This window comes from Rhyacophila brunnea, unplaced genomic scaffold (assembly GCF_057557595.1).
Source record: "Rhyacophila brunnea isolate RB1 unplaced genomic scaffold, BYU_Rbru_1.0 scaffold_9, whole genome shotgun sequence".
In the NCBI taxonomy this organism is placed as follows: Eukaryota; Metazoa; Arthropoda; class Insecta; order Trichoptera; family Rhyacophilidae; genus Rhyacophila; species Rhyacophila brunnea.
This window is the reverse complement of record NW_028233361.1, coordinates 5,893,591-5,920,848: the sequence shown is the minus strand read 5'-3', so window position 1 is coordinate 5,920,848 and position 27,258 is coordinate 5,893,591. Positions and strand designations below refer to the sequence as shown.

General features: G+C 35.6%; 1 protein-coding gene across 1 annotated transcript; it reads right to left on the bottom strand.

Annotated features, from left to right (window-relative positions):
* Positions 1-18,949: 18,949 nt before the first annotated feature.
* Positions 18,950-25,891, bottom strand: LOC147063206 (esterase E4-like). Its single transcript, XM_085960013.1, has 3 exons — positions 25,757-25,891; positions 23,386-24,674; positions 18,950-19,112 (listed from the first exon to the last, which is right to left on the bottom strand). The coding sequence occupies exons 1-3, from the start codon at positions 25,889-25,891 to the stop codon at positions 18,950-18,952; spliced, it is 1,587 nt and encodes a 528-aa protein (XP_085816139.1).
* Positions 25,892-27,258: the final 1,367 nt, after the last annotated feature.

The following is a 27,258-nucleotide window of genomic DNA, read 5'->3' as shown; positions in this document are numbered from 1 at the left end:
ACGACATGACGTAATTGTGACGTCACGCTCGAGGCATGCCGCCCGCGCACAATGCTAACCATAGAAAATATTATGATGAAACACCTATATGTGTATGGTGACAATGAATAGCGCCGCTGTCGGAGTAGCGTTATATTCTCGAGTGCTATTATCACTCCGGTAGTACGTAATAATGATGTCATATGACGTCATGTCGACCGGGAAGCTTGCACTCGCAAGTTCTAACATAGAGCCCCAGTACATAAACCGAGAACAGTTGTCAGAACGAAGGACAAGCTTATAATGACGTATTCGTTTATCACGTCATATTCTTCCACACTCGAGATCGGTTGCCTGTTACTCCAGACCCGTTAGGTATTTCAGTATGTGTCCCCTGATGATAAATCTAAATAAGTAAGTAAAATATGGCATGTACTCAGGTTATGTGTAATTTAATGAAGGAAAATTGGGCGAAGCCATCAATTATTTGAGTTACTTCATCTTCACCCGTCATGTACCTACCTGTATACAGCCGCAATTTGTGCACGGCCGTCTTCTATGACAATATAAACGAGTCAGAATAAAAGATTTAATGACACACTTCCTTGTCCCGAAACGAAGCTGCACGGGACTGATGTAACAACCATGGACCTTGGTGCTAAAAGAAAGAGTTAAGAAAAAAATAGAATCTTGGACTTGCTCTGTCGTCTTTAATCCATATTTCATATTATCCGTTAACGGACGCTAACAAAGGTCGAATTTATCATAGGGCTAAAGGAGCAACAGCCCAGAGCCACTGCTCTAATAACTCTTTTTATTTAACATTTTTTTTAAAGTATCTACACTTTGATCAGTTCCATACAACGTCACATGGTGAACTGTGATACGCCTAATTGCATACGTCCAAATTTTCAGACACTTAGACCGGCTACAACTCGTCAGCTGTATGCAGAACTGTTTTAAGTCACATTCGAAATAATTTACAGACGTGTTATTTGAATCATCCTATTTCTGTTATTGGTTAATTATATAGACACATTTATGCATCATTATTGTCCTACTAAAATATGTTGTAATTATACATTTATCTATACAAAGAAATAATAGATAATTGAAGTAGGTTGTTTCAAAGAACTTGAAATATATCTCAAATGTGAATTAGAATAATTTTGCATTGAGCTGACGAACTGGATGAGTATTTCTAAGCAGAATCGAAACTGATTAGTGATTACTGATTACGAAGAACGCGATCCTCAATAGCGAGGGAATAACTAAAACTAATCACAACCGGCGAAAAACTTGTTTCATCCAAAATAAAATGGTTTTTTATCGTCAACCGTGAAACATTATCTTCGTGTTTTTTCTAGTAGATACTTATTAATTGTGGATAGGTTCTTGTATTACTTATCTATTCATATTATTCTGGTTTGTATTTATTTGACGGATGTATTCAAGTGATTTACAGGTATTTATAAACAGAGCTACCTTGACTGAGGTCATACACATGTAGAATTAAGACTAATGGTAGTCAGGTGTTACGGAAAAAAAAACATCAAAAATAATATAATGGGCTATTTATTTACATCTCAGCTAAAAAACAAAGTTTCGACGGTTTGTCGAAGATCGCCATATTTACTTTTTACGTTTAAATAAGCAAATAAATCACAGTAAATTATATAAGTTGGTACCAACCGAAATAATAAAGAGGATCAAAATAAAATTAAAATAAGTAAAAATGCTAATGTTTCAAGAATTATTCGAAGCTCTTTCAAGGGTACATGGATTATGGATATATGTAGGTATAATATTATATATTTTTCGTTACATTTAGTTTTAGTTGTTTCGTCACAGTTGAGATTTCCATATTATGCAGTTACCTAGGTATATCTTTTTAAAACGTCTCCAGAAACTTGTACGTGTATGCAGTTCGCCGTATCACACTTTACCGTGAAATGTTGTATGGGAAATATAAATGGCCGTACTTATAATAAAGACCTCTTTGGGTCGTATAATACTATACAATACAAAAATGTAAAAACATATAAAAATAACTAAGGTTTTACTACTTATATTATATTAATTTTTAAATTAATTTGTTTTTCATGCGACGAATGTGCTTGTTTATCAGCACAATCAATTTCAATAGTATGTACCTAGTCAATCTAAATTCATCATCGTTCATTGACAAATGGATTCTATCATGGGCCCCACATCCTGAAGCGGGACCCCAGGCCAGGATCTTTCAGCCACATACCTATTTAAAATATTTAATAGCCCAGAAACAAAGCAGTACAGTACAGTACAAACAGATCAATAAAATAATGTGAAAAGTGCATTAGCACACTAACCAAGAACTCAGGAAATAGATTTTTGTTTGCTTCAAAATATTTGGCGTAGAAATCATTTAAAAGTGGAGACATGGCGAACTTTTTTTTTTGTAATTTTGATTTCCAAAGCTCCAATTTGTTCCATGTTGGTTAAGACGTTTTTCACGTCACTTCCGTTTTTGTTTAATTGTTAGCTAAATTTACATAATAAATCGGCATTTGCAGCTTACGTCATTTGGACACAACGTGTATTTAGTCGTGTACAGCGTTATTATGTAAAAACTATTTTGAAAAAATTGAGGGTTACGCCCTTTTTCATGTCTTCAGTCGATATACCTACTTAATAAATTCGACCGTAGTGCATTCCGTCGCTCTTTTGTCTATTATTGATAACCGTTGTCATTATATTACGAAAACCTAAATCATCATTGTCATAATATGACGTGATCCAACAACCGAGGGCAGATCTTAGCTTCCTACAAGAATTTCATACATCTTCCCGTATCCTGAAGGCGTCTTCATCGGCCCCTCTAACATCTCCGTTGATACCGTCCAGGGAAATAATGGGAACTAAAATACCTAACGGGTGTGATCTCGATCGAGAATATGGGATAAACTTAATCACGTGTAAAGAATACGCTTGTCTTTCGTTCTGACAACTGCTCTCGGTTTATGCGCTGACGTCTAATTGGTGTAGGTATCTGGAAGTTGTAACGTAACACATGGACTGCCCATCGGAACCTGATAAGTATAACAAATGGGGAGATACCTACTTTCTTCTTTGAAGATGTTGTAGAGCTCCAGGTTATGTCGAATACCTACGTCATTCTTCTCCATCTAGTATAGGATCATAATATATCCAGAGCGATCAACAATGCAGCTTGTAGATCGCTCTAGTGACATCACTGCAAGATGTAAAAGAAGAACGATATCACGGAAAGTTCAGTAATTCAAACATAATATGAAAAAAAACAGATAAAAATAAAATAAAATAGATGCATTCATCTGAAATGCTTAAAAATACTAAAATATTTTTTTCATCCTTGCAAATTTACATAGTTATTATTCAGAATTTGGAGAAATTCTTGAAGTTTTACAGCTGGAAATACCATTTTTGCGCGAAAACAACGACACGTTTGGCAATTAAATAAATTGCTACATTTGATACTGAAATCCCAGCATCCGAGTCACGGTCCAGACGGTAGAGCCTTCGTTCCCAGGACTTGAAGGGTGGTCAACCCACCTGACACACGTGCGTCCGAGCGGGAAAGGCATATGAAATCGCGATAAGAGTGAACGAGAAAGCGCATAAACCACATTACGCATCGGTGGTGGGACCACAAGTTAGCGTTAGGTTGGGTCATTCAAAAAATATTTATTAGCAAAAAAAAAATATTCACTGGCTCAACCATGCAATTTGGATCCAAGCCGCTTTGCTAAGATGTTTCTTAATAGATTTGTTTAATTTTTCCAACTTATTAGGTCCATACTCTGGTTCTCTGGATCCAAACAGTAAGCTACATTGCAATACAATAACTACTACTACTACTTCACCATGTTCGATTCTTAGAGGATCATATGGGCTTCCGCCGAGTGGAGGTTGTTTTAACAGATTTTGTATTTACGAGAAATGGATGTTAGCCACTTGCTCAACCTATGAGGTCCATACTCTGATTCCAAAAAAAAAAATGAAAAACAATACGTGTATTTACCAGACATTATAAGCCGACTCTTAAGCAACTCGGCGATCGTGGGCGATATACAATAACTACTCACATATTATAATTTAGTATCGTCTCACCAAGGCTTGAAAATTACATATTAAATCAAAATATTTTGAATCACTTCCAATCTAGTAACTATTTAATGCTAACCAAGGGCTCGGGAGGTTTCTCTTAGAACACTCTCAGCTAGAAGAAGAATAATAATTATCCTAATTAGCGCTTGTAACGTCATGGTATTCGCTCGCTCGAGTGTCGAGATGTGGCGGATGATGGAAGGAAAAACATGTATCTACTCACATAATTCACTACTCATCTGTCCACTGTCCATGCAGGTTTCCTCTAGCCCAGTGAGTCATTCTTCACAAATTGTCATAACCCGATAATGTCTAAAGGCTCGATGACATTGAGCGAGTTTACAAGCTACTAGCCGGTGAATTTAATATCTGCTAGGAAACTCACTCAGTGTAATCATCTAATTAGCTAACTAGCAGATTGTAACTAATCTACGAGAAAAGTTGAAAGCCGGGCTACTTTAGTTGCTACTCGCTGGCGTGTGGGCTTGTTATCATGGTGTGTGTCGTAGTGTGTCAACATAGTTGCTAGTGAACTAGCCGAGAGTCCGAGCAAATTAAAGAAACAACATATGTTTTCATCTCTCTAGCCTAGCTTGTTGGCTACTGAGCGAATGGAAAGTTTTGTGTGTCATTATCTATCACTATCGCACTAGCTGACTCGCACGCTAGCAGCTTGTTGGTTAAATGAATCATTAAACTAACCTAACGGAATCACATGTTTTACGAACACAGTCGAGAATTAACGAGGTTACACCTATGGAGTGTGCGATTGCTTACAGGCTAAGACCCGTTTCAGACGGGACACCGGTGTTGCACTCTATACAATATAGAAGGCCTGTGTATTCGAATAAACGAGCCTTTGTATTATGTTTATATACGCCCCAGAGCTAATGAGTCAACGCATAATTTCGCTTTATAAATTAGAACATAAAACTGGCTGCGGTAATAAAAACAAGTGTATCGGCGGCTTGAGAATGTAGCGGCCGTCGGACAAGTGTACCGGACACGTGTTGACTCATTAGGTCTGGGGCGTTCATAAACATAATACAATGTACCCTATATTCGAATACAAAGGCCTCCTTATTATATACGAGCGCGACACCGCTGTCCCGTCTGGAACGGGCCTAATAAGGGGTGCAACGCTGCATTTCACGGCAATCGGTTATACCGTGACCAAGAGGAAATATTATTATATACGTAAACAAATAAATATCGTATAAAAGGTGTTGACAAACTCCCAATAAGAACATTAAAAATGTTTTGATACAAATATTGATGTGCGTTTTGTATTAATGGGACGGACAGAAACTATTATTCACGTACGGATGTACCTTTATCTGGATTCGGCATTAGTTTTCAGGATTTTAATGATCATGTACTACATAATATATTATTGTCATAATTGATTGTATAATTAAATTTTTGTGCCAAATTTTGTAACGTGTGGTCGTATAATTCAAGATGAGTGTGAAAGGAACGCAGTTATACAAAACATTCGGGAGCGTGCGAAAGAGAAATATCGTTAAGGTATGCACAGGTGTGCACAGGCGCGACAGTGATGAAACATATCGCTTATCATAAGAGCGAAGGAGAAAGAACTGCTGTATAGTGTGTCGAGTATGTAGTGAGTTGTGAGAATCAAATCACGATTCACACCGTCGTGGAGTGGACTTTGAAAAGTTACGTTTGATTGCAGCGTTATTTCAATAAAATTATTTAATCAAATAATGCTAAAGCGATCGAACATAATATTTTATTAATACATACGTAAGCATTCTTTGACGGTTTCAATTTGTAGTGTAATATTCTGTTCGAAATATAACTTTTTATTGACAGTTTTATGACATTAGTAGGTCTTAGACACGTTTATTTCTAGAGTAGCCCGTTCGAAATTGATCATGTAACTAGGTCTCAGATTAATTTCAATAAACATGTGTAGTGTTTAAATACAAAATTACTACAAAATAACCTGCTAGCTACATAACTTCCAGAAGTATTATATTTGCTGCTATTTAGAAAAACCATGACTTAATTTTTTTTAGTTAGTTGTAATTGTTACAATAAGCGCTATGTTTTAACAGCAACTCTATTGGCTATGCTAAATTTTAGAGCGAGATAGACAGTTATGACTGTTTAGACGGCTAACTAATTGTAATTGTCACATTAAGTGCTAATACTTCGATACAAACTTATCCTAGATAGCTGCCGTAGCAACCGAAAGTAGTCTTGTGTATAGAATAGATGCGCTGGACTCTTTGTCGTCCGGAGATTCATAATGCATGCATTTGTAGAGATATAGAATTACAAATTAAATATATATTTTTCGTAGTGTCAAATTATAGCAAACTCGGTAAGGAGCTGATCTCAATAATAAAATCTGCATTCTCTGATTTTCACATAGTCAGTTATCCATTGACGTAAACGCCAGCTAGTAATAGCTGACTCGATTATATCAATCAAAAGAATATTATTTTGATTGTATGAATTGCGAATAATAATTCATCGGAGATGTCACTCGAATATAAGTTTCCGGCCTGTGAGAATCCCAGTCTCTATATCGCTTCGCACATCATCATTCTCATTGTACCGAAATTCGGACCTCGGAACATTATCATAAGTATTGTAACATAACTACTGTAACATACTCTTGTACCGACTGTTACGCCGCAAATAAAGCTCACTCCTGCATTCATCTTCGACTTCATCATCATCCTCAACGCCAACGCCACCTGACATGTACCTATGTATTGCGAGAAACGTCATTATTTGTGAAAAAGAAACAAGAATAAAAGAAAGTAATAAAATTTAAAAATTATTTTATTCTTTTAGGTATAAACGCGTACACGCTAGCAATTAAAACATAATTAAATTATTATAAAATAAACGAGTAAATTATATTAGCAATGTAATATTTTTTTGCATAAATAAATAAAATACTTATGTAAGTATGTATTATAAAGATGATTGTTTAATATATTTTATATTTAATAATTCGTACCGCTGTATCGAAATACCTGAAAACGGCGTGGGCAGGTTTGGATGCACCTGAGTATTTCACCTCGCGACAGACTGGCGCCGACCACCTAACACTACATTCATGCTCAGACTGTGACTCTATAGATTCTGGCCTACAAATTATTACTCAATCACCAAAACTTTCACAGCCTAACGTTACACTTCTTAGAATGCTCCTTTACACCGCCGTCTAATGGCCACGCAGCAACTTGTAAAATTGTTGGGGATATTATAATGTACTACTTAGCTTATTGTCATGGATGGCGTTTATAATGGAGTCTACTACCATTTTGTATGAGATTTCGGTTTTGCGACAGTACTAAATCACGCTCTGAACGGATGACGGTGTTTATGCCATGCACGTAGTATAGAGTTATTTTATCTACTAGACTAGATTAGAGCAAAGCATGCAATATTTTTTATTGTTTTAAGTATGTATTTAATTAGATAGAATAAGTACTTATTTTTTTGAAATGTTATTTTTTTATTTTTGTCTATTAAATTGAAAATTGTTTTCTATTATTATTTTCGTGTTGGGACAAATCGCACCCCTAGTTTTAGAGTATGACAAGTCAAAAAACAGCATTCTGAGATAATTGGATTCAAAGATTCAAACCCTCTCAACTAAATCTAAAAATGTATGTACCAAACCGATTTTCTTGCTCAATGTGTATCAGGGCTTGTATTTTGTATGATATTATTACTATATTGAAAAATCATACAGAAAACATATTTTTAGTAGTATTTTTGAAAAGTCATAGTCTAAAATTGGACTATTTTGATAAATTTTGAAATAACCCATCATGCACACAATACAAACTAAAATGAAACAACATAAATTCTCTTATGCATTACCTATTAAATATATTATGCATATCAAGTACAATAATAAACAAAATGGTTATATGAAATTTTTATTTCAAAATAAAATAACTGGAACAGATAAACCATCACATACCTACCGAATTTTTAAAATATATACTTGTATAAGATTATGATTATCTATTCAAGATTCTTGCACATTATATAATGAAAAATATTAAATAATTTAGAATTAAGCAGGGTAGTTTCCACCATTCTCTTCTTCTCGTCATTTCTTGCCACTTGAGTACTATTAGCGACTTTCAAATTATTGTAAATATCGTGGTACGTCATCGGTATCAATGTTTTTGCATATGGTTAAAAGATCTTGCTTTTTCTGCATGGTTATTCCTGGTGGCTCATTATAAGCTTTCTGTAAAATTATCGATTCATGGGAACCGGACGACCCGTCATGCGATGCCTTATATTAATTTCCTTGTAGGAAGAATCATCAAAATTGGTTTTAATGAAAAAACTATACGGTGATTCTTTTTTCAAATGCATGACTTTGATTGCTTGCCATGTGATCTTCGTCTATGGTAGTTATAACATAATTTTGTCCCAGCTCATCGGACAGCAATTTCAGGTCAAATATATCATCAGTTGCCATTGCATTAACTCAATAAGGTTCACCATTATTTTCAGCCATGGCTATAATGGGTATCCATTGAGCTGGTATGAAGACTGGAGCACTTTTAGCATTTTCTTTTTATCCTTTTCAATGAGTGAGTGCATCGCAATCCCCTGATTTTGGGTGTGACCCGTGATCAAATATTTTTGCGTTATAGACTTTATATTAATTTACTGTTTCCAATAATAAATACAACGCAACCTTAGATTATAGAAAAATAACGCAACTAAATATTTATTATTATTTTTTCCAGCACAGTTATCGGACCAACGATGCACATTCTTATTTAGAACTCCCTTTTCAAGTAATGGTATATAAATACAACTACCAATTTCATTAGAACCTCTTTTAGCAGTCACTTCGTTCCAGATACAACAAAACCCTTTTTCTCAGCAATATCAGAGATAGTGAAATATGTTGCAAGTTTTCTGGTGTAATAGAAGTTTGAGACTTCACCACAGGGTTATGAAAGAACTGCTTGCAAATCGAAGCATGAAACTATCATAACTGGATCAGGGATAGCTCCATTTTTCACGTCCTTTTTTCTCCTCTCGTGCTTTTTCTATATTTGGGATATGATCATTGAACGAAATTAATTGTTATGCTTTTTGTGTATCATTTAAATTTGTATATGCTGTGCTGACCATTGATCTTTTTTGACTGAAAGCGCGATGATGAGATCGTAGAATACTGAGATAACTTCACGAAAGGTCGATCATTTTGTTGGCACTTTCCTTTGTATAGCCTATAGTGTTGCTAAATTTAAAGAGCCATCAATAAATAGTCTGGTAGTTCGTCTGGTGTAAGCGTCGGACTATAGCGTCGTGGGTCATAGGTTCGGATCCTGGGTCTGGCAAGTACACATATTGTTTTTCAATTTTTGTATGAGTCAGAGTATGGACCTAATAGGTTGAGCAAGTGGCTGACATCCATATCTCGTAAAAAACAAAAATCTGTTAATACAAACCTCCACCCGTGGAGGCCCTTATAATGTTATTAGATCGAACATGGTTGGAAGTTTGAGCTCTCAGGAAGTGGGATCCTACCCTATGAATGCAATTGATGTGATCTCTAACATATTGTTTTAATTCAGTATCAATTTTCTTATGATTTTCATATGTTCCTCTGAGATCCTTTTCTATGATTCCATCACTGTTTGTTTTATTTATTACTTTATTTATCAACAAACTACTGACAAATTGACAATGTTTTCAGAATAGCCAGTCACCAGTGTGACCACAACATAAGTTTTATTTACTTTGTCCATTCCTGACCTATGATAATTCAAGATATCATAGTCTTAAACTCGCTAAAATTTGAAAAGTCTTTAAATATCACACAATACTATTTATAAAAATTAAAGACTATTCTTTCTGTCCTGTATTTCCGTAGAATTAATTTAGACTTGTGAAAGTCTTTGACCAGATAAATAATGATATTTTCAACCTTTCTGCATTATTAACTCAAAATGTCAATTTTTTGACTTGTAATAGCTTAAAACTAGGGGTGCGAAATATTCATCATCATGTCATGTCATGTTTTAGTAGTTGTGTGTTTAAAATTACGTGTGAATGTGTCGCTGCTTTGCAAGCCTAAGGCGCCGGGCACATTGATCATTGGGCATACTGAATGCGAATCATCGAAAATACAACGTAATCAAATATGGCAGAGCACACTGGTTTTGACGAAGCACTGTGCCCGCCCGCCCCATGATTCACGCGTTGTTTCACTTCTCAGCGAGACGAATTAACGAAAATACTACGTTGTCAAATATGCCGAAGCCCATTGAAAACGGCAAGCAAAAGGGGCGCGAGCTGTTTATTTTATCCGCTTCTGGACGCGTCGTCGATAGACGGGCGCCTCGGCATTATTTAATAACAGTGAACTCATTGTTTAGTTGCTGGGTGTGCGATATTTCGCTGGTAGAATTATGTCATCGTGAATATGAATTACAAACCGCCGAGAAATAAAATAATATTTTTATTGCTTTGCTATGAGAGACGCTGATAATAATAATTATTTTGTGCTTTACGTGCCCCTTATTACATAGGTCAAGGGTAATGCGCGGGTGGGAGGTGGCCTACTTCGTAGTGAGCGCCCCGAACGCCGCTTCTGGTGGGCTTCGTCACAAATGTGTAGCCCTACTAACGAATCTCACCGACGATTGGACAGTCGTATCGCATAGTAACTAGTCAGTTTTACTAGGCTATTTTCATTTAGCAACAACTGTCTCGCGAAAATCTTACCTATGCAATAAACCGCCATTGTGCATTAAATACAGCATTTTTTCAGACTTTGAATGCTCTGTGACAGTGGTTTTCAAACAATGAGGAAAATATCCCTCGTCGAAAAACTTTGTCAAAAAAAAAACGAACAGCCCCGCAGCCCACAGTTTGCATACCACTGTCCTGCATTTTGATTAAATGTTTACATTTACACTAATATTTTGGTCCTTGTCATGGCCGCCGCAAGGGGGGGGGGGGCTGACAGGGCTCTAGCCTGGGGGGTTATGTGGTTACACGATAAAAATTTTAATTGTGTATCGATACTCGTCAACTCCATGATTCAAATGGATATATTAAAATATACCTACTCATTATTTTACTGCGTACACCATTTAGAAAATGCTACTGTAGAGCATCACCCTGCCTTTATCCTTAGCGATAGGTAGGGGGGGGGGGCGCCAAAGATCCTAGCCTGGGGGCCCGCTTCAGAATGTGCAGGGCATGGTCCTTGTAGTCCAGTGCGTAAAGCGCCGGCCTTTTATCCGGTGGATTCGGGGTCAATCCGGTGAAGTCACAATATGTTTATGTAATTTTCTCAATACCTGTGTGTGTGATTATTTCACTTATATCCAACTCAGAAATAATGGGAACTGAAATACCTAACGGAAGTGGAGAAGCAGGCGACCGATCACGAGTGCGGAAGAATACGGGATAAACTTAAACACGTGTCAAAAATACGTCATACGTCGAATACTGACAACTGCTGTCGGTTTATGCAATGACGCTCATTTAATATTGTTGTATTGAAGGTTGCAACACACTATTGTACGTCTATAATGCGTGGTTCATTTTCGTAGGACACTCACAAATTCAAAACACTGTGTCAAAATGTACTGCGTTGTGATATAGCCTATCGGAATTCTATTTACTAATCTGTTCTGTGCTTATATTACTAAATACCAGTGGTGAAGGGTAGATGTAGGCTGTTAAGATCCGCCATAAAATAGTGCAGATTAAACTTTGTCAGTCATATGTACCTATTTGTTTTCATTGAACTAAGACTACAATTTACAGATGGCAGGTATGTATTGGTTAGTTTTTAAAATTTAATTAAACCCTACGAAACCAAACCATAATAGATAATAGTCAGAAAATACTCGTCTATCTATAAAAGTATAACATATTACCTAAAATTATGCCATTAAATCATAATTACATAATTTTGAATAATATTTTTTATCAGAAATCTATTAAAGGCAGGGCTTAATGTAGGTACTTACCTATTTAAAAAAATTAACCAACAACATGGTGTAATATTATGTATTTCTAATTCAACGAAAACAAATAAGTATGAATGAAAAAGTGTACATAATTTTGTCGGATCGCCCAAAATATACCAAAACTATTATGGTTTGGTTTAGGCAGGGTTTAATTGATTTTTAAAAACTAACCAACACCATCTGTAAATTCTAACAAAGTTTAACGTGCACTATTTATGTCTGATCTTAACAGCCTACGTCCACTACGCCACTGGTAAATACACTACTGGCGTCACGGCCTGTTGTGGTGTTAAAAGGAACTGTGAATACCTACGAATCGTTTAAATATTTCCATGATAGAGTTAAAGAAAGATTTCCATATTAATTTCTGACGAAGTGACTGCTTCATCAACAAATGGAAACCCTCCAATGAGCGATATGCTACAATATGAGTATTGGAGAATGTCGGTGACTGCGATTAAGGAAAGAATACGTTTTGATTGAAATATTTATGTCATCATCAGCCTGAATCCATCCACTGCTGGATGAAGGCCTCTTCAAGCTGCTTCCTGCTGCTCTCGGTCCTGTGCATTGTGTTGCCACGTACTTCCGCAGAACTTTATCATTTCATCGATCCAGCGGCCTCTAGGTCTACCTTGCGGACGTTTTTTACTTCTTGGAAACCACTACATGACTAGATTTGTCCAACGATTGTCTCTTCTTCGAGCTATGTATCCAGCCCATCTCCATTTAAGGCTTTTAATAAACTCTATTTCATCGCAAACCCTTTTCTGCTTCCTAATCCACTCCTTTCGCGTTATACCCAGTATGCACCTCTCTATACCACATTGTGCTACTCTGTTTCTGGATCTCTCTTTTACTTAGGGTCCATGTTTCACACGCATATGTGATCACGGGAAGCATACACTGGTTGAACAGTTTGCGCTTTAGGCACAGTGGAAGGTCACTTTTGAAGACATTATTCAGGCGGACAAAAGCACTCCAGCCTAACTTTACTCTGCGAACAATTTCATCAAATATACATCCATCTATAGACACTTGTTGTCCCAGATAGGTGTAGCTTTTCACCTGTTCGAGCTGAGTGCCATTGAGTATATAATATATATAAATATTTATGTACTTACCTATAAACAGTTGTTTTGTTGTTGGTATGCTAGGGGTTGGTTTTCTATCACAAAATCTGTAGATATTACAAGATATTTCAATATACCTTTTTAAAAATATGGTATCACTATGTATACATGACGTAATTTAAAAAGTACCTACTCTATGGTGAGGATATATTTTTATTCGTCGAACTTAAGCTTTAAAATAAACACACCTGTATCAACAAAATCGCCAGACGTGAGAATGAAGTCAGGTAAAATTAATATTTATTTACCAAGATGCTGTTTTTGGTCAGGACCTCGAGGATGAACCAATGTTTGTTTGTTTTCATTTATGGGATATCTACAGTAAAAATAAATATTTTATTATTTGCAGTGGGTTTCTACATATCTGGTGCCGGCATCAGACGATGCGTCGTTGATTTGTACATATTTCATCGGCGTGGTGATTATTTTCAAACATAATTTGTGATAAGCTTGTATTTTGCATATTATTTGAACTTGACAGTGTCGCACCACTCGCGTCTGGGGTGGTTCCAGCCCGGGTGTCAACCCCAGTGACGTCCCGTGGGGATAGTCAGATTGAGTGTCGCTTGGGGGCAGTTTCTCGAAGGGCGGCAAATCGATGAGAATCATTTGGTATATAATATAAAAATAGCTAACATTATTTTCTTTACCTGTTGTATAATAATATAGTAAAAATTATGTGAAAATAATAATTCTGTGTGTTGCTAAATGGTACAAACCAAATGTGTCAGAAGTATCAACCAAATAGAACCTCAGACTCTTGTGAATTCGCTTTTTATATCTAAATTTAATTATGTATGTTTTATTGGTAAGTGTGTATTTTGTTAGTAGTAACACATTTCTTAGTTATTAGTGTCATGAAAGGATGTTAAAAAATACTGTATAAAAATGGGGCGGCATTTTGTCTCGGGACGTCATTGGTCAACCCTAAATAGCCGCCCCAAACATAAAAATATTTTTTAAATAGTTGAAATCATTATTTTATTTTGGAACATACATATTTTTGAAAACACTTATCCTAAGTAAGTATCTAATTGCGACAACTTTTAACTAATGGCTCTTATAATACTCTCTGAAGCGCTTTCCAAATTGAGTTATTATTGGCAATCGGTTTTTGTATTATTACTTTGATTACTAACCGATGCTACGGATCACTCCAAGATTTTTTGATATATGATATTAGTTGTAACTTGAACTTGCTTATAATTTAATTAACTATTTTTTTGGATGCCTATAGCATTGTGGTCGATGTGCGTGGACTCAAATCTCGAGAAACGCACGTTCGATTCCTGCTGGGTGCCTTCATTTTTCTATTGGTTATATATTTTTTCAAAAGTGTTTTCAAAATTAGGTAAGTAGGTACTTATTTAAGTATTAAGACGATACAGCAGTGAAACGGCAAATAATTTTCAACTATAGGCGCGACGAAATTTTGGACTTGCTGGCATTCAGAGAGTGAACGTCGAGGTGTCAATACGTCAATTTGTTTCGTGATGGCGACGGGGGTATTAATGCTTAAATCGTGTAAAGATACACTAAAAACGTTACCCATTTACTTGAAAAAGAAAACATGTCAATGAATATATTATTATTGTTACTAATAGAACATACGTTGAAGTGCCCACCACCACCCGTCATATATGCACAACCGTGGATATGCACGGCCGCTTTCTATGACGCTTTAAACGTGTCTGAAAGAAGTGATTTTAAGTACTCATTCCGTCCCGAGACGGAGCCGCACGGGACTGATGCTGCAACCATGCACCATAGTGCTTAAAGAAGAAAGTTAATAAAGATAATTTTTGTTTTTTGGACTGGCTCTGCTGTCCGCTGGCGTTAAGCTCTTTGTGTACCCGCATACTGAGTGTCACGAATTGAAATGGTTGAGTCTACAGAAGAAACGGGACTATCCCGCTCCCCATACGACACTGCAAATTTCTCGAATGCCGCAAAGTTGGCTTCGGTTGCTATCAGATCTCCATGACCAATTGGGCCCGTGTGAGGACGGACCCTGGCAAACAGCTCCGCTCGTTCGAGTTCCATAAGCGGGCAATCCCAGAGGATGTGTTCAACATCTTGGTGGTCATGGCCGCAGGTACAACCCGGCCCATCTACTATCAAGCCAAACTCGTGGAGTCTGGCGGCGAAGTTGCCATGGCCGGTGAGGAACTGGGTAATCCAGTGCGAAGGTTGGAGTCTTCTAGTTTGGTGCCTGCAGAATACGTCTGGAAAAAAACGGTAAGTGTGCCGCCCCTTGGGAGAGGCGGTCCACCTCGCCTGCCATGCCGCAAATGTGGTCTTGTACACGATGTCACTTATAAACAGAACATTAAATGGACGCACGTTGGATTTATACGACAAATTATATTTAGTTCGGCATGCGTCATTTGCACCCGCAATCCGCGCATCGCCTAGCCACGATATGTTTAGACCATGCCTCAACTGAGGTATAGCCTTAAGTTTGTGATGCATATAGGTATTAGTAAAATATAGATCGGTGACCTTAAACTCATAAATATGATTATTATTATGTCATTGTTTAAATATTAGATTTAGTTTACGTAATTAAATTGAATATATTATTATGTTTTTAATAAGGAATATTAGACATTATACCTATTAGCTACAATGTATTTTCTGTGCAATTTGGCCGCCCCTTGAATCTTGCCGCCTGGGTGTTTCACACCCCCAAACGATGTATCTATAAATAGTCTAGCAACACTTCCGGAAGCTTGGCGCGGTTTTCTTTAGTACATTTTCTATTTGAGCATGGTGTCCGTTACTGTCGAATTTCATTCTGAATAGCAGATCGAACTAAATATTCATAAAATACGATATAGGTCAGGGATGACAAACCTTTTTACGTAGGCGTGCCAAAATTTCCCAAATATTATTTTTCGACTGTCTGACGTGCCGAGCACTTTTTCTTAGGGTAAAAAATGTTTTTATGAATCCTATTAAAAAACGTTTAAAAATTACAACTTCTACCACAGTGTTTATAGCCGAAGGGATATTATGTATCTTTCATTCTTTGATTTTTTATTTACTTTCCTTGAAAAAGAGGTCGTGGGAGAATTTTAACCACGCTTCGTTCACGCTTCCCCGCCGCCTGTTGATATAATATAATATTATAATAATAATATTATATGTGATGCATAAAACGTGAGGTTTGACCTATATAATAAAACGTAATGCTTATTCTGGAATATTTGCATGCTTTTTTTATACATTTTGTCATTATGTTTGAATATTATATACACATGTACTTATATATTTATTTGTAAAACTTTTTTGTAAAACGAATATTTTTTTTTAATTATTACATGTATTTTTTCTCTTCAAAATAAAACATTCGCGTGCCATGCAAAATCATCTCGCGTGCCATAGGTTCGCCATCCCTGATATAGGTATTTACTATAATTATTAAAATCAATTTTCCAAAAATATAGTTTATCTAAATAATTGTAAGTTCTTTATTATATTGATTAAGCTTTTTAAGTGAAATGCAGTGACGTCCCTAGACAAAATGCCGCCCCTTGGCAGCGCCAAAATACCGCCCATTTTTATACAGTATTTTTTTATCATCCTTTCATGACTCCAATATCTAAGAAGTGTGTTGTATGTATAGGTACATTACTAGCAAAATATATAGGTCTAATTTAAATGCCATCTCTACTTCAAAAGACAATATTGCGAGTCCACGGTTTTCAGATACATTTAAATATGCACCTGACAACTTTCAAAACTCGTGAGTGACTGGCAAAAATATTTGGATAAAATAATTAGGTAAGTATGTACCTACCTATAATTTAACTATAATTCTCAAATCTGCACGTGTCATTGCTTGTCATCAAGGATGTGACGTGACGGAAGTAAACTAGACATCGCAAACCCGACAAAAAAATACACTCCGGTTAAACTTTCTATGTCAATTTATACATTTTGTTTCCAACCAGTGAGCTGATTTTTTTAATGGAACAAAATACATACCACTAAATCTAATTTAAATGCCATCCTACTTCAATAGACAATATTACGAGTCCGCAGTTTCAGATATATTTAAAAATACACCTGACAACATTCAAAACTCGCGAATGAATGGCAATAATATATGGATAAATTAATTAGGTACCTACTTGAGTACATGTACCTACCTATAATTCGCAAATCAGCACGATTGTTGGTCATCAAGAACGTGACGTCCAAGGAAAATGGAAGTCAACTAGACATCGCGAACCTGACAAAAAAAATAGTACTGTTAAACCTTTTATGTTTATTAATACACTTTGTTTCCATTCAGTGAGCTGAATTTTTTAATGGAAAAATATTTCCATTGTTACTAAGTTTAGGTAACTATTTCTATATATATAATATAACTAATGATTGTCCACGATTTGCCGCCCTTCGGGTAACTGCCGCCCCCAAGTTACGCTCAATCTGCCTACCCCCACGGGACGTCACTGGTGAAATGTGTCCATAAACTCTGTTAAATTGATGTTTTCAAATTCCGCAGACACGCACGATGATCACTTTTACCACAATACTTATACTCGTAATTTAATTGATGGGTACGTGTCCAAACCATACTTTACTTAGCATTGTAATTTTACCTGTATTTTAATAAATATTATGTTACATGCAACTCATGCAAGGTATCTGTATTTTACACTTGAGCAGTATGTATATAAGGTACCTATGTAAGAAACTAGATCGCGTCGGCTTGACAATCTTGACATGGGCACTGACTTGTCAAATATTTGCTTAGATTTAATTCTCAGACATTTTACGTGTACAAAGAATGATAACGTAGAAACTGATTTGTTTATCACATATTATAAATGAGATATGCACTAAAAGATAGCTGCATTCTTACCGTTAAATGCATCCGAATAAAGTCCATACCGCATTCCCGTCGTACAATAATCTAAGGCCCATGGAACACATAAATAATGGAAGTTGATTATCTTTTGGGTGTGTTTAAAATAAGGTATGACTCTTGAGGGTGGCGAAAATTGAAATAAATTTAAACACGTGTTAATGAATATGTACGGTATTTTCAATATTCATTGTCATGTAACGCATCGTGCATTCATATTGGCAATATTTGAATGATGGCTTGCCCCTCGTTTAAAACTTATGATTATTATTCGAAATTACCTGGTAAGAATTTATCTTATCTAAACTAACAACAGATAAGTATGTGAAAATATTAAGTCGGTTATTAAAACAACCGAGCCGAGCAGCTAAGCATCGGCTTATGCTTATAGTGACGTGGGACCCAGGTTGAAATCCTGGGTCTGGAAAATAAACATTTATTCAATTTGCGTTTTGAGTTAGAGTATGAACATATTAGGTTGAGTAACAGTTGTAAGTGGCTAACATGCATTTCTCGTAAAAACAATATTCTGTTAATACAAACCTCCACTCTGTGGAGGCCTATCTGATCTTATTAGGATCGGACACGGTCAAAAAAGAAGCATTCAATAATTTAATATTATTGTTTTTAAAAAATGATTTAAAACGATTGATTACAAAATGAAGTCTACATTATGCTACAAATTAATGATAATATTTTTCATGATTGCAGATGATGAATAATAAGAATATTATTTAAACCAATTTATTGAATGTTTGGCCCACGCGTTCCATACTATTTGTTACTAGAGTTATTTATAATATATACACTAATAATAATATAAATTAAACTCTATTATGATAAAGCTCAGTCCAAAGTTTCATCCTCTCTGGCCAAGGGTTAGTTTTCACAATGAGTTCCCCGCCGATTTCCATAATCGTGAGTTTATTTTCCGAAACTGGATTCCAAATTTTCTTGATGAGGTCTGTCTGGGCTGGTGTTGGATTCCTGTAACACAATGAAATATATTATGTAATGCGTATGGCCAAGGTACATAGATACATGTAGTGCATTATTAGTGCCTCAGGCTACATTTTATAATTTACAATGAACATGTAATCTTAAGAGCGTACATAAGTGAAACGGCAAATAATTTTCAATACTATGTGGAACGAAATTTCGGCCGCGTTGCCATTCGGAGTGAGGTAGTCGACCTGTTCGCACGTCAATTTCTTTTGTGATGGAGTCCGATGAATATATTCTTACATCGTGTAAAGATGACTTAAAAACGTTCCGCATGTACTTGAAAAAGAAAACATGTCAATGAATATAGTATTATTATTACGAATATAATAATAAACATAACATAAAAAGGACGCATGTTGAATTTTTATGACAAATTATATTTCGTTCGGTTCGCGTCATTTGCACCCGCGACTCGCAATCCGCGCATCGCCTAGTCACGATTGTTTTAGACCATGCCTCAGCTGAGGTATAGCCTTAATACTATCGACCGAAGGTACTTGATGGCAGTAGCGCACCCAGGGGGGGGGGCCAGGGGGCCTTGGCCCCCCCCAAAATATGAAAATCATCAGAATGATTTTACATATTGAAATCGAAAGCCAAAAAACTATACCTTGGGCTTAGACAAACAACACGGCAAAAAATAATTTGTAATTCTCCAGCATCCTTTTTAGTAATATTTCTTAGATTTTAATTTCTAATACAAAAATTTCGAAACACTAATGTCAGGTTTTTTTAGAAACCCGTTCCCTAATGAAATTCTCGGTGTCCACCCGAATTCCGGAGTGGTATAGGTCATGGCTGGGGAGGGTTGACAGGTCTGGGGGCCCGGCGTGTCGGGTTGACCAGATAAGTGAGATAAACACATATCAAAAATTAGCTTTAATAGTAAAAAAGTCGCCTGCGGCGCTGTTATACTTCATGACTATGAACATTTTAATTTATATAAATGTCCAATATATTTTCTGATTATTATGTGTCGACAGCTCCATTATTAAAGTAGATGACGTACTGAAAATCGCCAATAATTCACTGTATAAGTACCCTCAATTTGAACTAAAACACAATTTGAAAATCGTTAATGTAGTGTTTCACACTGCCTTTAATCTAAGCGGTGGATAGGGGGCCCGTCAAATACCCTAGCCCAGTGGTCGGCAAACTCATTAGTCAATAGAGCCAAATATCAACAGTACAATGATTGAGATTTCTTTTGAGAGCCAAATTTCTTAAACTTAAATTATATACGTAGGTAGTTTAGTTAAAGTCCTAATTAAATTATAGGTAGGTACACTGAATAAAACTGAATATCATACGTAATAATGATCTTATTTATTAATAAAAATTAAAATGTAAGTAAGGTATCCATACAATTGAATCATGACAATGACTGACAATTTCAATGTGAATAATGGCCTTGCATCTCCTTGTAAAGTTTGGGTAAGTCAGGTTCGTATGTTGTTGATTTAATTTTAAGCACGATTCCAGGTTTTCATCAATAAATCGATTTCTCAATTTACTCTTGATTTCCTCTCTTGGAAATCTTTTTACTAACCACAAAACTTGCAATATTAACATTGTTGGAAGATTTTATTCAGTACCTAATTAAATACAGAACTTTATTTTTCTTGACTCTTCTCCTCAGCTGCTTTCTTCCTTGCATCATCGACAGAATATTTAGCGAAAAATTACTAGTTTTTAGTTGTAGTATCTCTCTAAATTTGAATGCGTCAATTTTTCCCGACACATAAATACAGGTCGGGAAGCCATTTAAGTTTTGAATAAACGCGAAGTCTCGGTCTACTCAACATTACATTTACGGTTATCCTCTTCCATTTTCTTTGCTTCTTCTTTGTAGCCATTTCAAATATGACAGAGAGCATCTGTGGCAGAGCCGCACTCAAAGGGCCAAAGAGCCGCAGTTTGCCGACCACTGCCCTAGCCTGAGGGCCCGTTTCAGGATGTGGGGGCCATGGTGTAGGTACACCGAGTGCAATAGACAAAAGACCGATAAACGAGATATAAGGCTGTGTTGTATTGAGTAGGTTGTATATAATTTAAAGGCAATAATTCTTTTTTTGTCCATCTTCAATTAATATGTTGGAACCTAAATATTAAAATACCAAAAATCTGCAACATTCTGCGAAAAGAACGACTACACCCACTACGGTGGTGGTGTAAATCAAAACAACATTTTTTTCGGTGGAATTCGGAATAAATATTGTATATTCCACTTTTATTAAATAGATTAGGACCGGTTTCGTCCGCCTCAGAGGGACATTTTCAACTAGTTGAAAATGTCCTTATGTATATCGCATGTATTGTGAAAATATGTAAAAATATTTATATGAAGAAGAAAAAGAGCCTATGGGACTAATTTACATTCTCCTTCTTGGGCCCCCCCCAATAATAATTCCTGGGTGCGCCACTGCTTGATGGCATTTGGATTTAAATTCTAATAGATTTACGTTTTGTACTATTCCATTTGAGTAATTTTTTGCGACTCCGGGCGAAACGCGCGTCGCAAAAATGACTCAAATAGAATATAGTGGCACCCCGATCTACCAACCGTTCACGCATAAATCGTTTTCCCGCACGGATAGTTCATTTTTGAAAGTCCCGCCAAACACTCATAAGAACAATGTTTAATAATCCCGCATTAACCGTTCCCCGATTTATCGTTTTTCCCGATATATCGCCTTAATACTCTAAATATTATAGTCCTGTCACAAATATTATCCCGATTGACCGTTTTCTTGAAAATTTTTCATTTCGCTTTTAATTATTCACGATACAAACAGACCTTTCAGTAGCGTCGATTTGTTTACACAGGTCGGTCGGCGCTAAAGTTTGCCTTGCATCTCGTATCACGAATTTTTATAAGTCGCAACTAAAATGCCCCCCATAAAAAAACTAGAACTCTAGCTGAGAAACTGAAAATAATTCAAGACGTCGAAAAAAATCCAGGAGAAAAACGAGTTTTTTTAAATTTTATTTTATATAACATCCCGCATTTATTCCATGAAAACCCATGTCCCGTGATAACCGTAAAATCGGGGTTTCACTGTAGTACAAAACGTAAATCCATTAGAACATATAATTAGGGAAATCAGTCAAATCCTTAATCCGAAACATAGACAAATACAGTCACTTGTATTTTCCAGGGGTTCTTTCTTCGTCCTGCCTGCATTTTTTTTAACTAGTGTCCCTTGTGCCAGTGGAATAACAATTAGAATGGATCTTTAATGGTAGTATGTATGTTGTAAGCGTGCAACTATTCGTTCAGATAAAGGGTGACGGAAGCTAAAATATGGAGGAGGGAATATTTTGAATATAATAGGTGGGTTTCAATACGATTGGAAACAAAATTCGGTACAGTTCGGTTATGAGGAATACAGCGGAAAACACATTTTGAAAATACCCGATATACTGGATTATTTTGGGTTTGGGTTAGTTTATGTTAGGTTAGGTTAGACCTAACAAATAATCCAGTATATCGGCTATTTTCAAAATGTGTTTGCCGCTGTATTCCTCATAACCGAACTGTACCCAAAATTCATATGGTTATCGTCGCTGTCGATAAAACCTGAAGCAAAAACCCTGAGAAAAGTTTTCAAATCTTCATTCACATAAGTATCATACCTGGGCTTAGTTTCATTTAGTTTCAACAAGATCATAATTACAGTGTACGCACAGGATGGAAAAGATCTGAGCTGATGCTGGTATGACAAATAAATGAAAAATAGTACAAGAAAACAGTGGCGAGGGGTGGAGGTAGGCTATTAAGATACGACATAAATAGTGCACTTTTTTTTCACATTTCAGTCATTCTTATTTGTTTTCATTGAACTATGAATTCAATCTGCAGATGGTGCTCGTTAGTTTTTTTAATTCACTAAAATGATGTATTGTTTAATGGCATAATTTTAGATATTTTATTAATAAATGAATATTTTTTGAATATAATCTACTATGGATTGGATCAAGCAGGATGTAATTGAAATTTAAAAACTAACAAACACTATCTATCTACACATTCTACACATTCTACACATTCTACACATTGTAGTATTAGTTCATTAAAAACAAATACGTTTGACTGTCAAAGTTGAGTGTGCACTATTTCTGTCGGATTTCAACAGCCTACCTCCACCCTTCGCCAAAGCAAGAAAGTGTTTAATAAATATTAAAGAAACCATGAGGTAGATTCTCTTCTTAGGTGTAGTAAGACTTGAAAGAAAATATGAAAGGAAAATGTTACCCTGATCTTGCAAAGTTTGCCCACATCGTCACAAGTCTTTCTCGAACAGTCCTGTCTTTTGGAGTAGCTTTGGAATCTTGGATATAAAAACATGTCGTCAAATACGTCGAATCATCACCGTGACAAGCTCCCTTTTCTTTTATATTGAATGACACTTTCACAAAATTAAGATTTCCATCGTATGTGAATTTGTAAAGATAGTCAGATTTATCAGGCCTCATTCTGTATTTCAATGAATTATATATTCCTCCGACAAAAAGTAGATCTGACAGGAAATCGTTCACCATATCTTCCTCGTTTTTGTCATCAAAATTTCTTTTGTAAATATCTCTCAATTTCTCGTCACAAGCTTCCCTGTCGTTTATTAAGAAACTTGGAACATAATCGAGATATCGTTTTTGTTTTAGCTTCAAAACTTCTTTGTCGTAAAAATGTTTGAACAATATACCTTCCTTTTCACAGAATCCAGTAATTGTTCGAACGTTATAGAAATTTCCTGATTTGAATAACTCTATCGGTTCTTCCACTAAAAATGGTTCAACATTATCAAAACGTTTTTCAACAACTGGTGTGAACGAAAATATCTCAGTTCTTTTGATATCAACAACGTTTTTCAGGCTGAACGCTGCCAATGCGAGATCCTTGATGTCAACATTGAGCAAAAACTTTTGCATTTCTGTAGGATCAGACATATCTTGTCCTAGCGCTTTGACCAGTCTCGTTGATAATTCCACGGGAGTTCTTGATCTTACCCACGGATTTAAACAAGACCCTGATTGCAGTATGGCTTTAGAAAATAGTCCTTTTGACATTGGTGACAGCATTTGATATTCAATTGAAGCGGACCCAGCACTGATTCCAAACAACGTAATATTATTCGGATCCCCATTGAAGGATTTTATATTATCGTGAATCCATTTTATAGCCAGGTGTTGATCTCTCAGTCCAGAATTTCCAGGAGCTTCTGGAATATCAAGGCAAAGAAATCCTAATACCCCTAAACGATAATTAATTGTAACTATAATTGTAGAATGCTCTACTAAGAAATCAGGACTGAAGATCTCCATGTTACCAGATCCGTTTATAAACCCTCCACCATGAATATGGATCATTACAGGGAGAAGTCCTTCAGTTTCTGATCCTGAGGGTAGTTTTGGAGTGTAGACATTTAGGAAAAGACAGTCTTCGAATCCCGTAAAATTTTTGGCTAACATCTGAACTTGTGCGCATTCGTTGCCTTCCTTTGTAGCCATTTTCACGCCGTTCCATGGTTTTGCTGGGATTGGAGGCTGAAAGTAAAGATGGTTTGGTATTTTAAGTAAGTATGTACTTTAAATCAGATAGGTACGTATCTAATTTCTAACATTTAAAAATAACGCTATATAATACCCAATCTCAGTAAAATAGATTTACATCTACATAATATAGCATATTGTTTATGTTAATGTCGCGTTATTTTTTAAGTAGGTACCATGTTATATTATTTTGAGGTGAATAAATTATGTCTTGTAATGTAATAGTTAATATACTTAAGTGTCTTCTATCTAAATTCTGTTAAGCCGGTACTTCAGTGAAACGGCAAATAATTTTCAGCTATAGGTGCGACGAAATTTTGGACTCGCTGGCAATCGGAGAGAAAAAGTCGAGCTGTGAACATGTCAATTTGTTTTGTGATGGCGACGGGGGTATTAATTCTTAAATCGTGTAAAGGTGACTAAAAAACGTTACCCATTTACTTACTTACTACTTACTGAAAAAGAAAACATGTCAATGAATATATTATTATTGTTACTAATATAATAATAAAAGAACATTAAATGGACGCAAGTTGGATTTATATGACAAATTATATTTCGTTCAGCACGCGTCATTTGCACAATCGAAGGTTCCATAGGTTTTTTTTTTTTTTTTTAAATAATTGTATTCTTTTTAAAGAATGTTTTTTTACAGAATTTAAAAATATATTCAACTTTATATTATTATTTTTATGTAAGTATAATCGACCTTAGATATTGTCACAAGACGTTTTCTGTAAATTGTATATAATTGCAATTTTCGTAATTTATCACTACATTTTCAATTCAATTTCAATGTAATTGCATTAACACAAATAAATTATAAATTAACAACAATAAGACGCCTTCTTAAAAAATATGATGTTATGCTGTTACACACTCTCGCCGAGACTATCCAAACGAAGATAGTGTAGTAGAAGCACTCTGCTCCTCTCGTGTACCAAATAATATCAGGGAAAGTCTCTTTGAGTGGCTCGGCCAAACGTCTCGGCGAGAGTGTGCATACGGCATTATAAAGTAAATAATATAGGGCGAAGGACATAGGTAAATAATATGTTATAAATTATCAATCCAACCTTGAACCTACGTTCTCCAACCGGTGGTTCAGCGTAGGGTATTCCCTGAAAACTGTAGTACCGTTTTCCATTCGCGCTGACTGCAGTTTTCCCCTGCAGTACACCCTCGTTAACAGTAACTCGCACGTCTGACATCGCTCAGATGTTACGCTTTGAAATTTTCGCCCTGAACTAACCATCGGTCGAAAAACGTAATATTTATAACATGCAGTTAAAAATAAAAGTTCAAAGTATTATTTAACATATAATTTTTTTTTAACTTCAATATTTTTAACGTATGTTACGATAAATAATAGTAACGTTGACTGTCAAAAAGATAACATGAAAGTTACTGTTTTAGTTTAACCCTTTACTGCATGATTTTGTTTTTGAAAATTTTATTTTTTCTTGGTGTCAAAATGCCTTGTGAATGAAGGAAAAATAATATTTTTTTTTTTCGAAAATTCCAATAAATTTTGTATGTTACTGCGTGGTGTCGCAGATTTACGACATTAGGAAATCTTACATTTCAGTATGACAAAATACAAAACCAAATGAAAACAATTATAAAAAACTAATGTACACACCTTATTTGATGTGTAGATATTTTTATTCAACCAATTTCAATCTTCTATAGGTACATTTTTTTTATTTATTTACAAATGCGGATTATCGCATACATACGAATTCGTCAACTGTCAAAGCAGAAATGCATAGACTATAATGCAGAAATGCTTTATTTCTTGAAATGTCCAAACAAAATCGGTAAAGTAGGATGTTTATGGTAAAACAGTTTTCTAGGCATCGAAAAAAGATATTATTTGATAATTTACACATATGGCATTGGCTATATCGAAATTGTTTGAAATGTCGCAAATTTGCGACACTATGCAGTAAAGGGTTAAACAATGTACCTATACCTATTACGTATAAAAAGTATTTAGTGATATCCGCCTCAAAGGTGAGCCGATGGATGTCATGATGACAAACAAAAATTGTTATTTTGTAGCGATTACAATAAAATTCAGAGATAAACGTATAAACCTGCGCGGCAACTTTATTTTACACAAGACACAATATTTTACTCCTTTGAGATATTATTAAACTTTATACTCCTCAGTTTCAGATTTTTCCAAAAATTATTATCTATTCTGATCACAACCGTATGAGACCGTCTGTATATGAGACATAGACAAATTTATAAAATAGTACATACCTACTCAATTACTAGTCCAGTGAGTGAGAAACATCAGTAGAATTGGCTGTTGTTTATGACTGTATAAAGTACTTAACTACCTACTTATTTTTTTTAATAAACAAAATAATGCTCTATTACATTGTAGACACCGTAATTTACCTACTAAATTCTATTGGTCATATTTGAATCTTTCGGGTCATACCGTCCATACCTACTGCCTGGCCTGCATTGTGGTATATTAATATATACACTAAAATTTAACATGAAAACGTTATTGCTTAAGCTTTACGTCAGTTGGTGATGTTTTTTCCACCCCTTTAATATC

Bases quoted from the DNA above. Each gene is read 5' to 3' on its own strand.
- LOC147063206 (XM_085960013.1), bottom strand. From the start codon at position 25,891: ATGTCAGACGTGCGAGTTACTGTTAACGAGGGTGTACTGCAGGGGAAA. The intron at 24,675-25,756 runs GTTGGATTGATA...CTTTACTTTCAG, and splicing joins TTGGAGAACGTAGGTTCAAG to CCTCCAATCCCAGCAAAACC. The intron at 19,113-23,385 runs GTAACATTTTCC...ATTGTGTTACAG, and splicing joins GCAAACTTTGCAAGATCAGG to GAATCCAACACCAGCCCAGA.